Source organism: Daucus carota, chromosome 4, assembly GCF_001625215.2.
Source record: "Daucus carota subsp. sativus chromosome 4, DH1 v3.0, whole genome shotgun sequence".
Taxonomy (NCBI): Eukaryota; Viridiplantae; Streptophyta; class Magnoliopsida; order Apiales; family Apiaceae; genus Daucus; species Daucus carota.
Window position 1 is genome coordinate 49,922,000 of NC_030384.2, and position 16,758 is coordinate 49,938,757.

General features: G+C 34.5%; 3 protein-coding genes across 3 annotated transcripts; 1 reads left to right on the top strand and 2 right to left on the bottom strand.

Annotated features, from left to right (window-relative positions):
* The first annotated feature begins 2,253 nt into the window (after positions 1-2,253).
* On the top strand, positions 2,254-4,967 carry LOC108218603 (protein CutA 1, chloroplastic). The gene is made up of 6 exons (XM_017391608.2): positions 2,254-2,458; positions 2,590-2,687; positions 3,352-3,414; positions 3,921-3,952; positions 4,416-4,510; positions 4,681-4,967. The coding sequence occupies exons 1-6, from the start codon at positions 2,289-2,291 to the stop codon at positions 4,760-4,762; spliced, it is 540 nt and encodes a 179-aa protein (XP_017247097.1). The 5' UTR covers positions 2,254-2,288; the 3' UTR covers positions 4,763-4,967.
* A 1,222-nt stretch (positions 4,968-6,189) lies between these two features.
* On the bottom strand, positions 6,190-8,604 carry LOC108218600 (14-3-3 protein 10). The gene is made up of 4 exons (XM_017391605.2): positions 8,037-8,604; positions 7,269-7,391; positions 6,635-6,754; positions 6,190-6,519 (listed from the first exon to the last, which is right to left on the bottom strand). The coding sequence occupies exons 1-4, from the start codon at positions 8,535-8,537 to the stop codon at positions 6,502-6,504; spliced, it is 762 nt and encodes a 253-aa protein (XP_017247094.1). The 5' UTR covers positions 8,538-8,604; the 3' UTR covers positions 6,190-6,501.
* Positions 8,605-10,510: 1,906 nt separating this feature from the next.
* On the bottom strand, positions 10,511-16,429 carry LOC108218602 (uncharacterized). Its single transcript, XM_017391607.2, has 6 exons — positions 16,029-16,429; positions 13,334-13,424; positions 12,911-13,068; positions 12,629-12,656; positions 12,348-12,456; positions 10,511-10,862 (listed from the first exon to the last, which is right to left on the bottom strand). The coding sequence occupies exons 1-6, from the start codon at positions 16,233-16,235 to the stop codon at positions 10,781-10,783; spliced, it is 675 nt and encodes a 224-aa protein (XP_017247096.1). The 5' UTR covers positions 16,236-16,429; the 3' UTR covers positions 10,511-10,780.
* Positions 16,430-16,758: the final 329 nt, after the last annotated feature.

A 16,758-nucleotide genomic window follows, 5' to 3' on the forward strand; every position in this document is an offset into this window, starting at 1 on the left:
TCGAAATTTCTTAAAAGATTTCAAAAACTGATTTCGCAAGTAAGGACTTATTTCTGTCTGTCACGTATTTGTTTAAAAATAATGAGAAGATATTCTAATCCGTCTCATTCGGCTCACTTTAATCTTTTTCCTCAGGGGCTTGATAAAAATGCAATTATGCAATTCAGTCAAGGGCCTATATTTTGCGCATCCTTACTCCTTAGATTGTTGGTCTGGGCCTGATTTTATATAACATTGTTTATGGGTACTCTCATAGTGGGCCTCTACACTTTTCTTGGACTAACCGTCGGTTTGGTCTTGCATTTTATCTCATCTTTCATCATGGGGGTGTCGTATCGTTTTCTTCTTCTCTCATTTTTTTTATAATTTTTTTTAATTGTTTTATAAATATAATTTTATAATATTTTTTTAAAATTTGTTTTATGTATTTAAATTAAAATATTAAATTTTTGTTCAAATTAAAAAAATAAATAAATAAATTACGAACTATGTTTTTCAGAAGCATCACAATATTTACCAAACTCTCATGCCCCAAATTAAACTACCTAGTGACAAAGGAGTATATGTTAATATTTACTATCACATGTTAAATTATTATAAAATAAATTATGCATTTGTGAGGCATTATTTTCTTTAAAGAAAACGTGCTCCATTCTTACCGGTCACAACATACAATCTTGAAAATTTTAACTAATTAATTTTTTTGCGAGAATTGCTTTTTCATTAATGTAATAATAAATATTATAATGGCTTAGCTTACATAAAAAATTAATATATTCTCATGCATTTACTTCTTAGGAAGGAGAAAATAAATTTTGTATTTGTGCTGTTTTTAAAGAAAGAGTGAAGAAAACAAATAGGGAATATGACATTCGATATGTTTAGTTGGCCTCTTAAAAAATTATTTAATTCTTTTTCATATCAATATAATACTTTAAAATCATAAAATTATGTAGAGTTACAGAAAAATCGTTTTGCTGATTGAACATAACTTTTCGACTTCAGCATCCAACTAGAGAGGATCACATTATAATACGCGATTTAATTAGATGATTTGTAATTCATACAAGATTAATATATACACATATAATGTAAATTAAATTAAATCAATATACTTATATAAAGGAGAAGCGAGGGGCGTGTAGGTGGCGCCTCTCAGATAGCTCCGTTCTATTTTTCTAATTTTCTGGAATTTTTGGGTGAAAGATATAAAAAAAATTGTTTCAGATTCATTGATATGGTATATATCCTGTCATAAATTAATCTGATTCTGTTTCAGATTATTTATGGAATATAATAAATTGAAAGTATTAGTCTGATTTTATTTCAGATTATTTATGGAATATAGTAACTTGCAAGTTTTTTAATCTGATTCTATTTCAGATTATTTAATTATGGAAAAGAGTAGCGCACAAGTTTCTCGGCACCTATAAAAACCCTTATAGGTTGTAGGGTTTTGTATCATCTAAACACAACCTACAATGTCTCTCAATATCACAGTTAAGGGTGTGCATTCGGTTCGGTTAACCGAAAACCGAACCGAATAACCAAAATAATTTCGGTTTGGTTAATCGAAATTTATATTTCGGTTCGGTTTTCGGTAGCCAAATTTTCATTTTTCGGTTATCCGGTTTTTTAACCGCGGTTTCATAGAATTTCAGTTTCGGTTAACCGAAATAAATTTCGGTTTCGGTTAACCGAATGCACACCCCTAATTACAATGGTATATTTTTGTTGGTGATTCTTTTATAATATTTGTTTTGGTCGTCGGACGTATTTGTTGTTGTTTGCAAGGTTACGGTCTGTTTTATTGATGTCATCAGTCAGTATAGTCGTATGCTTTTTATATGCAGGTAGTGGTGTATGTGTCTAAGAAGTAGTGTTTGGAAAAGTTAATGACAATGTTAGTCAAGAACATGATTACTTTTCAAAAAGAAAAACACAATTAAAATTAAGATTCGTCAGTGCTTTAAATCGTTAATTACATGTAGAAACTTATTATCATTTTTTCACATATGAATTATAGTCCAATTTTGCAATTTTAAAAATTAATATTGGTATTGCATCGAGATGTTTATAATATAAAATTTATTTTATTTTATAAATATTAATTTTGAATTATTAATATAATTTTTATAAGTCGCCGCAAATTGATTTTATTCTATAAATATTAATTTTGAATCATCAATGTAATTTTTATAGGCCGCCGCAACGCGCAGATTCTCAACTAGTAATTTATAAATCAGAATGTTCGAGAAAAACGTGAGAATAAACATAAGAGTAAAAAAATGGCAACGCTGGTGGCAACAAAAATAAGGTCCATATTTTCATCAGCATCTTCCCCGGCGATTACTAGCCGCCGACTTCCGATCGTCGGAGTATTCTGCGTACTGAGTTTTGGCATCTCCAACTTCTACACTTCTCTTTCTCTCTCCTCCAAGCCTTCTCTTCTTTCCAGGTACTCTCTCTCTCTCTCTCAAATAATTACGCACAATACTCTCTCTCTCTCCCCCCTCTCTCCCCCCCTCTCTCCCCCCTCCCTCTCCCCCCCGCTCTATGTATATTTAGTGATTTAGTGAGCAATTGCAGGTCTAGAAGTATACATACAAGTACAATCAGGATGGAAGCAAGTAACAACACTGTGCCTAGTATTGTTGTTTATGTCACCGTGCCCAATAAAGATGCAGGTACTGAGGTTTTTTATTAATTATGTTTTTTTTTTTTTGTTTTAATTGCGGTTGGTTGTGTAATTGGTTGAATTTTATTTTAATTTGATTGATTATTGATGTTTTTATTGATTTCGAGTGATTGGTACTAGCTATTTAGTAAAGCTGATGATCGTGCAACTAAGTAATTGAATCAATTACAACAGAAATTGATGAGGCCTAAAGGCAAACTAGTTACCGTTAGAAGTACATTTATCAATGAAACATTGGTATTGGATCCAAAGAGGATGCAATAAGCAAATGCCTGATATATTATCACTTGCTGCACTTACATGAAAGACGATGTTAATGGTTACTCATCGGGGTTATTATTCTCAGTGTAATGTGGAATTTCAAAGAAATGTGGTGATAGATGGGAGTAAAGCTGGCATTTAGTAAACATACTCGCATCATCTATGATAATATTTGTGAAGCTAAGGGGAATATAAGGAGTTTTGTAGGTATTGCAGACATCATTCAGGACTAAGGGAGAACTTGCAGTCTCCGCTTAGTTTTATTATGAAATTACGAGTGGGCGTAGGTGTAGGTACTGTGGAACTCAAGTCTTTGTACTAATAATCAAGAGATGATATACCATTATATCTATTAAATACTAAATGGCATGTCACTTGTAATCTTTATACAGGGAAAAAGCTAGCAGAAAGCTTAGTTAAAGAAAAGCTTGCAGCCTGTGTGAATCGAGTGCCAGGTATGTGTGTTATATTTTCGATGGGGGATGTTAATACTAGTACATGGTACATATACTGCTACATAGTACTTGGAGTATGGTTTTTAGTTTGGCTGATAAGCTTTTCAATAAAAAATAGAATATATTAGTTCCAGATTCGTGTATATGCTTTTAATTAAGCCAATATTTATATATTATCTTACCATGCTCTTTTGTGATGTTGCTTGATAAAACTCGTCCTCTTCTCCTTGAAACAATCCAGCATTTATATCCTGCCAAGTATTAACTTATGCAAATATGTCACCATGTCATTTCTACTGGAAACTATTAGGCCATAGACAGTAAATATAATATTTCTTGCTTCTAACCATAATGTAGTTTCCAGACAACCATTTTAAAATGTTGAATCTCATGCTTATGGTAGCAAGATGGAAAAACTCAACGATCCTCTATCTTGTCCTTGTGATTAGAAGTATTTCAGTACTTCTGTGCCTTCAAGGAGATGATACTTTGTAATTTTTATGCAGGTATCGAGTCAGTTTATGAGTGGCAGGGACAGGTAAATTTTCATCTCAACTAATAATACAGGTTTGTAAATTCAAGTGGTAACCTAGGCAGCCATGACCGAAGGTTGCCTTGTTAAAGAGCTCCGTGTTTGTATGTGGGCCTGTGTCTTAAGATGTGCGATAAATATCTGTTTACCTTTTAATCCTGATAGATTGAAGCCTGAACAGAATGCATTTGTGTGTGGGTGGGTGGGGGGATGAGGATCAATGCAGATTCACCTATATCCCCTTTTGCATGCCCTAGACCTCCTATACCCGAAAAAGTTGCTAACTAGATTTTCTACTCATACCCTTGCAGGCTTATTCACGATGATATGTTTTATAATTTCTAAATTGTTGCTAAGAAATTAGTAGTACCTCATGGGTGCCATAGACGGGTGGTCCAGTTCAGGGAATTCATTATGGAATTGGTAGTTCTGCCTGGTCACTTATTCTGAAATTGTTAATAATTTGCAGATACAGACAGATTCTGAGGAACTTCTTATCATCAAGACTAGGGAGTCACTTTTGGATGCTCTTAAGGAGCACGTGAAGGAGAATCATGAGTACGAGTAAGTAGTAAAAACAACTAAATAAGTACATAAGTAAATAGGTCATGACATTTGCTATATAAATGAGCAAATATCCGTAAATAGGTATATTGACTTATTTCAGCAAGGTTTAATTTATCACCCTTAACATCAATGGCCGTCTTTTTTCTTCTTACCTGGCTGTTTTACAGTGTGCCTGAAGTGATAGCTTTGCCAATTGTTGGCGGTAGTCTCCCGTACCTGGAGTGGTTAAAAGCAAACACAAGGGAGTAGGGACTAGATTCTTTTTTGGTATAGTGGCACTGGCACATATATGTGCAGTGGAGTGGAGCCATGAGAATCTGCTGATCCTCAAAATGTCTGTGCTACTCTATGAGTTGCTTGATAGAACATGGTCAAAGCATGTTGTCTTTAGAACATGATCAAACTATGTTTAATAATTTAATCAAGCTAGACTATGATGTTTAAGTCTTTTAAACTATGACTTAATAAGTCAAAAAATGATTTAAAATCAAAACTAAGCTAACTAAGTTTTTCTGATTTAATGCCAAAAGTTGGTGTCCTTTTTTAGTGACTTAATTTTTATAATTTTTTTAAAAAAAGTTACTCATAAGTTATAAATTGTTCATAAATTACTTTTTTTATTATTATATTTTTAACAATTCATAAATCATTAATAACTTTCAATAATTTATAAATTATTAATAAATCAAAATTATTCAAATATATATTTTAACCTCACCGTTCATCTTTAAGTGATAAGTTATATTTTAAACTCAGTCAAACGGACTCTTCCCACTGCACCAAATCCTTGTACCATATCTACTGTTTACATCGGGGGATGGGGACATCAAATTATTATACAAAAAAGAAAAAATTTAAAGATAACTTATAGAACTATGTTTTATATGTGTCTTAAAATGCGTGTCAACCAGTGTTACAAAACTGTAAACAGATGAGGGGATATAAACAAAGGGTTTGTCTAGTGTGTGCCCATGGGCACATGTTAAGCACTAACATTTATAAAATTGGAGGGATTTTTTTTTTTTTTGACAAAAAAATTGGAGGGATTTGATTGGTGTGGGTTGTAAATGCAAAGGGGGCCATCATTATTAAAGAGTGTAAGCCAATCAAAATCTCTCAAATTTATAAGTTTTAGTGCTTAGTGTGTGCCCTTGGGCACACCATAGAAAAACCGATAAACAAATGAGGGAACAGAGCAGTATTATTCATCGACTGAAGCTATTAGTTTTCAAAAATTAATGCAACTATTTGTAACTTCCTACGAGCATGATAAATTGATGTAGTACCTTCTTTACGAGACACATTAGACACAATTAACATCTTATTAATATATCTGATTAAGCAGCCCGATTATTAATTGCAACAAGGTGTATCAGGGAAAAACTGTCCAAAACTTTGCGGTTTATACAATATACAATGACATTGCACTGCTGTTGAGTTGCAAAATACCATTTCCAACCCAACCAATGCCTTGCCTAATTTTGTGCAGTAAGGTATTGAATTCTTTAAACAGTATACAGGTTACAAAAAGAGGTTGCAAAATAATATCGCACAGTTGGAAAGGTCGAATAGCAAATCAAGCAGCAGACACAGTTGGAAATGCCGAATAGCAAATCAAGCAGCAGACACGACAAAACATCATACCAATTACAGGGAAATATTTTAAAACTAAGTAATGACTTGTGCAATTATGATCAAACCTTGCAAGTAAAATGGGTACTAAATGCCCTTACTTCCAAATTCTATGTCACAGGCATTGTACAAGGAAGTGAAAAGAAGAAACCAAAACAATATAAATATAGGGAAAAACTACTCTACACTTCTATCAGTGCAGTTCCATATCATTCTAGATTTTCTTAAAAGTATCTAGTATTTAAAAAAACGAAAGTACGCCTTGGATGGAAACTTATCAAACGACATACGATCAGTCAACATCAACATATGACATTCAAGAGGATTTCCTCTCTGGAGAGATAGTACTGGTCAGCTTACTCATCCGGTTGGTCCTGCAAAATCCAGATATATTGAACTTAGAATACAGTATTTTTATCCTTAACTAATGAATTAAACGACTGCCTTAAATGATACCACAATGACTTTATTACAAAGTAGGGAACTAACCTGTATGTTGTCCGAAGTCCAGAGGGTAAGATTGTCCCTCAGGAGTTGCATAATAAGAGTACTGTCTTTGTATTGCTCTTCTGCCAAACTGTCTAGTTCAGCTATGGCTTCCTCAAATGCCTATTTAATTATAGAAGAAAACAAGAGAACCAATACACATAATATTATAACAAGTTGCAAACAAGTAAACATCCACCGCTCTACGTTATATGTAGAGCTATATACTGCTGCAGAAATATAAAAACAGAATACAAAGGCACTTTGTGTGATGCCAGTTATTAGCATCATAAAAATGTATTATAATCGAGATATAGTTGTTTTTTTATGCAGCACTTCACCTCTAAATACTCAAGTATAAAAGTATAATGCTTCCAGCACACTGAATCACTGATATGATTATAAAATACAACACTGAACTAATTGTAGTGCTTGTAGGCTGCAGCCACTCCTAACAAGATTCTATAATAAATCTAATCATCAGAGAAGTATAAGTACTACATAAATACAAGTGTTATACAGTATGTACATGTTCATCATGGTCTAATTGAAAAATAATACCTTTAGATATAACCATAATGATGATTCAATATGAGTAGAACAAAGTAAACAATTTTTTTAAAAAGTAAACAAATACCTGCTTTGCCATACTACAAGCTCTTTCAGAGGAGTTGAGAATCTCATAGTAGAAGACAGAGAAATTGAGTGCTAGCCCCAATCTGATCGGGTGTGTGGAGGCCAAATCGGCCATTGCAATCTCCTTCAGGAACAAAAAGCAACAGATTAGAGACACATTTTCGCAACAGCTGTAAATTTTAGTACCTAATATATTCAGTAATTACATTGCCTGTTATAGCTAGGCAGACATAATCTAGGAAGGCATGGTTATAACAGGTAAATCTGAGTTTATTATTAAATTGCCACCAAACAACTAAATACATTAAGCACATAAAAAACATCCAAGCTTAGTTAAACATTCTCAAAAATATAAACTACAATTTCAGTTTATAAAACTATTCAAGGCCAGTGAAATTTCTTTAGTTTGCCAAACCATTCTCAAATTTAGTTCATAACTAAAACACAAACAAACAATTGAAAAGTTAACACAGAAGAATCCGGGCTTAAGAAAACATTCTCAACACTTAAAAAAAAAAAAATCCCAAAATGTTATACAGTAATAAACTTGGATCAAATAATTATCTTTCAAAAGCTTCTTTAATAGCAATCGTAAATCAGTACTCACTAGTAAACCATAACAACCAACCACAAAATTATACACATAACAAAATCTACGCTCAAGCACACTTTCAATTACATAAAAAGGCCTAAATTAATGAAAATTAACCAGAATTAAATCAAATTAATCCAAATTTAACAAAAATTCAGCAATAATTCTCGACACTACCTGAGCAGCCTTATACGAATTCATTGTATCCTCCGCAACACGCTTCCTCTCATCCCCAATCTTGAACTCCGACAAATACCTAAAATAATCCCCTTTCATCTTCAAATAAAACACTTTGGAGTCACTCGAAGAAGCCGCCGGGACCAAATTCTCCTCTAAAATCTTCAAAATTCCGGCACACAGTTCCGACAACTCCTTCTCGATTTTCGATCTGTACTCCCTAGCCATCGCCACATGATCATCATTCTTCCTTGCCTCCTCCTTCTGCTCAATTGACGAAACGATGCGCCACGCAGCGCGGAGCTGGCCGATCACGTTCTTGTACGCCACGGAGATTAGGTTCCGTTCCTCAAAGGTCGGCTCGGCGCCCGGCGCCAAGCCGAGCACGAACCGCTCCATGAACTGGACCATCTCTTCGTAGCGCTCGGCTTGTTCGGCGAGTTTGGAGAGGAACACTAGCTGCTCTCTGCTCAAGTTTTCCGCCATTGTGATATCTGCCATTGCACACAGAGAGAGATTGAGAGAGAGAGGTGGGAGAGAGATTGTTTTGATTGTGACGAGGATGAAGTGTTTGTTTATATAGTGATGTGCGGGATGAAAGAGATGGGGATTTATATGGACCGTTGGATTGGACTGCTGAGGTGGCGCGGACGGGTGAGATTGGGGTTGTATCTTGAGTAAATTTCGGCTGTGAACGACAGATTTAAAGAATTTTCGGGAATATAGAGAAAGAGACTTGTATTAGAATCGGAAAGTCTGAGGTTGACTTTGGAAACTAATTGCGGCAAGTTATATTCACGTCAAAACATAGTTTCATAATTTTCTTTTGAATTTCCTTTCAATGAAAATAAAAAATTTAGGTAATAAATATTTATTTTGAAAAATAAAAAATTCAAAATAATTTATTAAATTATATTTTATAAAAGTATTAGAACGCGTGCCGACTGTCGAATATCCGTCTCCTCCCCAGTATAAATAATTGAGGCGACGGAGAGAGTATAAATTAGGCAAAGACGGACTGCCTTCGCAAAAGTTTTTGTAAAAAAGCGAAACATGAAAAATTATTTTTTTTCTTTTCTGTTAAATGTAAAACATGAAAATTACTGAAGCATATATGGACTGATTAAAACTTTCTATTACTCAAGCAAACATGAACCGATTGAAATTTTCTATTCCAATTATTCTTAACTTTCCATTACTCGACGTTAAGATGTTAAATTTATATATTATTTGACAAAGATTAATATTCATTTTTAAAAGCATATGGATATGCCTTTTATTAAAAGATAACATTTTATTTTTTTACAATATCACGTCTCATAAGTATTTATTATTAGGAAAAAGAAAATATTTTTTCTGATAAATATTAATGACTTGTTTACAAAAAGATTAATAGGCAAAAAGATCACCAAACTCATGATCAAGTTGTAATTCGGTTACTAAACTCAAAAAGTTTGCAAACGGATCACAAAACTGGATTTAACTTGCAGTCAACTCACAGAACAAATAAAAATTTGCATTTAGGTCACTGCGCCGTTAAATATCAGTTGACTTTAACGGAATTCGTTAAAAAAATTAAAAAATACATAAAAATTCGATTTTTTAAAAACTCGATTTTGAAAATTTAAAACTTCGAAAAAATCTGGAAATTCGGAAAAAAGTCTGAAATTTTTTTAACTTCAGAAATTTAGGTATATTTTTTGAATTTCAAGATTTTTTTTATTTTTTTCGAAGTTTTTACATTTTTCATATTTTTCAATAAACATTCCATATTTTTTAAAGGTTTTTCAAAATTTTCAGATTTTTTTTAAGTTTTCAAAATTTTTTGAGAAAATCGAATTTTTATATTTTTTTCAAATTATATATATATATATATATATATATATATATATTTTTTTTTATTTTTAACGGATTCCGTTAAAGTCAACTCATGCTTAACGACACAGTGACCTAAATGCAAGTTTTTATTAATTCAGTGAGTTGACTGCAACTTAAATTTAGTTCTGTGATTCGTTTGCAAACTTTTTGAGTTCAATGACCCAACTGCAACATGACCATGAGTTCAGTGATTTTTTTGCCTATTAACCCGTTTACAAAATATGCTCGATAAGGAATGGAACCCAGTTCAGGCTTATTTGTCAAATATTCTCTGGTACATGGCAAGTAGGAAACGAATGAGCGAAGCTCAATTGAAACAATCATACGCAAATTGGACACATGGTGTATTATTTAGTTGGGCTATCTGCTTCCTTAAAAACCTGGCTTTGTTTGTTCACAAACTAGCCTGCGAGCCTGCGAGTAAAAATAGAAGTTGACGTGTTATTAACCATATGTACAGTTTTTTTTGGCTAAATAACATGTTTTTTAATGACTCCTCAACTTTGTCTTCATAGCCTTCTATACCAAAACCAACAGACAAAATGCAGCAGTGAGAGAGTATCTTATTCTGATCTATAATAGCTGCAGACAGATAATCTGAGAACGAAGATATATTAATTTACATTTCTATACTTTCTGGCAACATGGCACCATTCATTGCCAAGGGCAAACCAGAAGGATTCTTCAACTAATGAGATATATTTACAGGATTATAACAAGGTCAGATGACTCGGATGAAACATATCATGTGTCACGCAAGGAACCCCAATTATGTACAAAGTTGCGGTCACATAAGCTGCAAACATGACAAACAAACAGTGATCTATGCATTACCCGAGCCTTCACCAAGCAACTACTCGGCCATCCTAGAAAAACTTTGATATCACCCTACATGAGGTCCAGAAGGCTGCTGAAGCTGCGGTGATAATAGCTGGATTTTGGTATATCCTGTTTCAAAATTAGAATGGACCAACCTTTGTTATATATGAAAAATAGATAATCATGTGTACCACTATAAGTTCATTACAAAAATAAGATCATACTATTAGATAAAACAAAATAAACTCAGTTGTAGCTAAGAAATTCATACTAAATCCATACTCAAGTCATAAACTTCTTAAAGATGACATTCACATTATGTGTGGCCAACCCTATTCATCCAATATAAATGAATTTAACAGAACTCATTTAGTACAGCAATATCAAACTACCCCAGAGTCTTTTAAAATGAGCAGCGCAGATTTTAATCTTCTGTTTCATAATTCTTTTTGTGATCATGCAAATAATAACAAGAGAAATGCTACTGAGCATATGACTTGAACTGTTTATTGCATAGTCAAACACAAAAGAGAAAACAACACAACTCATTCTTCTTAGTTTTTTCTGTTTTTCTAGCACAATTATGTGGGCTAACTAAATTAGCTTAATGATATTAGTCTAGCTTAATGATATTAGGCTAAATACCAGAACTTTATTCATGGGAAGCATTGCTGTTGCGGTGCTACATCATCGTGTTGGTAAGGGGTCCTTGATAGCCATAAAGATATCAATTAGATATCATTTCGGGTCATAGAATCTTCTCCGATTCGTTACTAGGATTGGCTACTGATGAATAATTTCTAAAGTTAATGGCTAGTGAACTGAGATTTTCTCCATCTTAGATTATAGACAGTATCAAAGATTTCACCCTTTTAATTGTAAGTTTCATAGAATTATGTAATCATGTACAATTACATAGATATGATTCAGGTATCAGATAACTTGAACAAACTTGACTCGTATGGTATAAGGTTCTTGGTTATATGTAATAGTAATTTTAGAAGTTCATACACATTTAAGTAGTTTTCCCCAGCTCCTACAGACCCTACGTTGCTTGGAAAAACTACAAAAAAGAACTATAATAGGTTTAAGGGAACTAATTTCATAACAAACATTCTACATATGAAACAAACAAACGTTTTATCATGATATTCACATTTTGTGCATTTTTTCTCTACTCCCAACATGTGGCAATTCTCTCCTTCCTGAATTTTACATTAGTCCCAAAGGTCTCCTTATATCAAACAAAACAACAGGCTTTTACTACTGCTGGGATGTCAAGAATAGAGGAATACTAAAGATTTTGAGTTGTGTAGCAGAGATATTATATTCGATACTTTATGTTTCGCTCATCTTCAAATGTTTCTATCACTTATTACACCCTTTTAATCATTCAAGGAAGAGTAGTTTCTAAGAGCCCAGTTTCCACATTGACGCATACAACATTGGTATTTATACATTTCTTCGCTATGAACCAGCTGGAACATGCGCTAGAAGCCAAAAGATAATGCATCCATTGAAAAAAAAAATAACAGGGGATTTGTAGGAATATGGAATCACAGAGCAGCTGCCAAACTATATATTCATTAAACCAGCTCAACACGAGGAACATACCCAATCGCCGTTGCTCCCCATGATGCAACATTGTATATGAGTTTGCTTCCATCCCATGCCTTCTGAAGCTTTCCCCTTTTCTTTTTCAGGGAGAAGGTTTTGCTCAGAGCTAAAACACATTCCAGCTCATGTTAGACCCCTTATTTTCCTCATCTCTAAATATAATAATAGGTCGGAAAACTTAAATGTATAAGGAAGAACAAAACTTAATCAAGCTAGATAAGCTTTTGTACAAAGGCACTACGAGAAAGCCATAATTTAAAGATAACCTCGGTACTTACCGTTCTGGAGCTGATTTGGTGTCAAATCCTGTTTAAAGAAGAGAAATAGTATATTAAGCCAGATAGATTGTAATTTCAGCTCCCGAGAAGAGGCAAAAGCTAGAGCATGAGAGCCATTTCTTCTCTCCAAATTACAAATGCAAATAAACTATTTACTACTTTCTAGTATACTACTACAAACATATTATCACAAATGTCATGTGCATGTAATGTATAAATTAATCACAGAAATGGTGAATGTCGACCACCATTTTTTAATTAATGACACAAAAAACCGAATACCTTAGTCTCTTTTAGTGATAACAAATATGCAGCCATGAAGCATGCGATACCATCCACTATATCTTCTTGCCTAACTAGAACGTAATCTTCTTCTAAATCGAGACTCCCACTTTCCCACGCATCCTTTTCACTAATCATGTCCCAGGTACTACCTTCTTCTGTCATCACATAGACATGTAAGGATCTTATCAGTAGCTACAATCAAATCATAACAATTGAAAATATTACAGAACCTATAACGTAAAAAATATGCTTGTTCCACAACAGAGAACTTGTTCACTTCTGGACATGCATTACAATTTACAAGCTTCAGAGAAGAAACATGTAGAAAAACTGAAGTGAAGCAATACATATAAAATTTACATGATGCAAAGGATTTAAGATTACAATAAAGTGCAGGTGGTACATTTCACGAAAACATACCAGACGTATTCTGTGGAACAGACACCTGGGCACTTTCTATCTTCTCAAGAAAGTCAGGTCTCTCAACTCTAGATTTAAGGAGACTGCGTAACTGACATATAAGAAACATGCACAGTAAATGATTGTGAATCCAGCAGAAAGATATGAAGCAAACTATTTTAAAACACAGCGTAACTTCTTTTGAATGATAAATCTATTTAACAGACTTGGAAACCTAAACTGGGAGTGTGCTAGAGTCTAGAAGGCAAAGCTCCATATAAGCAGATAAAAATGCTATCCTGATTTGTAATGATAAGACTTGAATGTAACTACTAGGAAAATTTTGACATTATAAAATCGTGCACAATTATTGTATTGTTAATAAGCCACTAGGCCCGCTACTTTTAATTTGTATATATGGATTAATTCTCTGAGTTCATTGACAGCAAATGCAAATTTATAACTTCAGGTGCCACTTTGTGCTTAAGAGGTCAGTTCAATAACTTGCCTCGATTTAATCAATTTTCATCAATGTCCAAACCATTAGCCAATAAAATGGAACCATCTTTCCAAAAATGTCTATCCAACTTCTGTTATGCCACTACACCAAACTCTTTCCACCACTCCACACAATTTTAATCGTCGCCTTTTAATTTGTCACAAATCCCTCCAACAGCTTTCTATAGACCCCCTTTTTTGCATCTATATTTTCTCACGGAAGCAAATCCAACAACCAATCACACGGATGTTTCTTATAAGCACTAAACAGTACTTCCGGATTTGTCTTGATCCTTAACATAAATCGGAATCCCAGCACTTGTAGATAAATTTACCAAGTTCCATACCACAATTTACGTCTATATATTACTGTTTTTTTATTACAAGTGCAACAGGCATCAGTAACCTTCACAGTTTACAGTAGAGTCATTCACAGTTGCTCGCTTATTCATCCTAAAGCTTAGATGAGCAGATCAATCTTGAATGCTCTTCTGGAAAACTCAGTTGCAATGAAGAAAAAAGCTTCATTGCTTATAAACATCCTCTTCCGAGTCCAAACATCCATTCCTCTCACCCAGCAAAACAGAAACAAAGCACCATATGCATTTCTTACTTTTACAAGTTATATTATATATCTAATTAGGCTGACATTAAAAAATAGTGGAACAAAAATCAATTCAAACATCCTTAAAAAAGTTATCCCCTAAAATCCCTATCAAACTATCAAGTAAATTAAAATATACTCAATTCTAATTCTAATATACTACTGATGCAACAGACTTTAGATTAAGTCGACCTAAACAAACAACACACAATTTAAACACAGTCACAAAATAACAAGATCAAAACGGATATGAACACCGCAGCCAAATCAGACTTACTAGTTACTCATTCAAGCCGAATTGCAAACCAACATCAAATAATATTATACACAATTCACAAGATCCAGGCTCGATGAAGGGCATGAACACAACATCCTATCTGATAGGGTATAACCCGGATTGGCTTAATCTGGACCCTGGATTGGCTTAATCCGAACCCGAGCACGATATGACCCGGAGATGATCCCGGACCCAGGAGAGGATCCCGGACCCAGGAGATGGTCCCGGACCCAAACACAACCTATCCACTCTTCTCCCAGACCGGGATACAAGAGTCCAAGCCGACACCTGAACAAGCCACATTCTAACATGAAAAAGATTGGCTTAACCCGGACTCTGGATTGGCTTAATCCGGACCCGAGCACGATATGACCCGGATATGGTCCCGGACCCAGGAGATGATCTCAGAACCAGGAGACGATCCCGGACCCCGGAGATGATCTAGGACCCAGACGCAACCTATCCATCCTTCCCCCCGGACCAGGACACAAGAGTCCAAGCCGACACCTGAACAAGTTGCAGTCTGACATGACAAGGACAATACCCAATGCCAGCTACTGACACTATGAAGACAAACCTCATAACACTCCAAAATACTATTCCTTAGCTGACATCTGGACAGGTGTTAAGCATCCAAGCCCTACAGATGGACAGCAGGATCCAAGGTACACATCCTTAAACCCTCATCCTTGGCCTATAAATAGACCAAGGATGAGAGGCTTAAGGATCTTCTTCTCCACACTCTCATATTTCTCATACACTCTAAGCCACCACAAACAGCATCCATACACCTTCACCCACCACACATAGATAGCTCATTTTCCGTCTATATATTTTCCGACGCCTGTACTCATTCTCACGCCGGAGGCGCCGCGGGGCTCAAACCCCCCTCCGGTGTTGTTTTGCAGACACCCGTCCAGCAGCTACACCAGCAGCTACACCGCAAGACACCGGTACACGGCAGAGGAAGCACCAGAACGGGATTTGGCGTTATCACTATCCAGACTTACTAATTCAAGTCAATTCAAACAAACATCACATAATACCTCACGTAATTCATTAGAACCAAGCTCAACCAGGGAGTTAAACGCTACAATCCAATTATGCACAGACATAGCCTTATTATACACAACTAGAAAACAAACATACCTCAAACAACAATATAAACACCGCAGCCTAGGCACACATACTAATTCGAGTCAATTTCAAATAATCACAACATATAATTCCATGAAATTCATCTGCAACAAGGAGATTTCATCATAAACACTAGAATTTAATTGAAAACAATACATACGAAAACTCGTATACATACATACATATATGAGTGCGTGTACCTCATCAGTTTCGTTGCTCCGATCAATCTCATCGGCGTTCTCGTTGCACACGTCATCATCATCGTCATTAACAAAACCAGTGTCGTTAAGCAATTGAATAGCTCGTTGACATTGCTCCAGCACAGAATTCAACGCTTTTCTCTTCACACGAACCCTAGCTGTATTGGAATCCGTGCCGTGCGAAAAGTTCGGAGCCGCTACTTCCATGCCCTAAAATCAATACACAGAGATGTTGAGTATTGATTTGCTTTTAGTTTTTGGAGAGCGAGAGGGAGATGATGATTGGATTTTAGGGGGATTTAATTAACTTTTAATTTGGCGTGGTGGCGATGTGAATGAATTTAGAGACGTTTGTTTGTTGTTCGTCTTGTTGTATTATGATTCAGTGTCGTGTACTGATTATGAAAGATGATGATTATACAACTGTTAATTCTGTGCTTAACACGTAATTCACGTGTGATATTAGGCCCGTGTATTTGATCTTAGAATTTCGTTCACTTTGATTCTCCCAATGTGTTGTTTGTATTTTTTTTTTATTTTAAAAAATAAAACCTTCTTGCGTTGTTGAGAAAAAAAAATCTTTATATACTAATAATATAAACTCTCAATTTTAATATTTCAAAAGTAGTGTTCACTTTTCATATTTTATTGATATATACTATTTTTAAATTAAAGAATAGATAAATTATAAAGGAAATGGTAATCGTGCTATATATTAGAACTAGTTGAG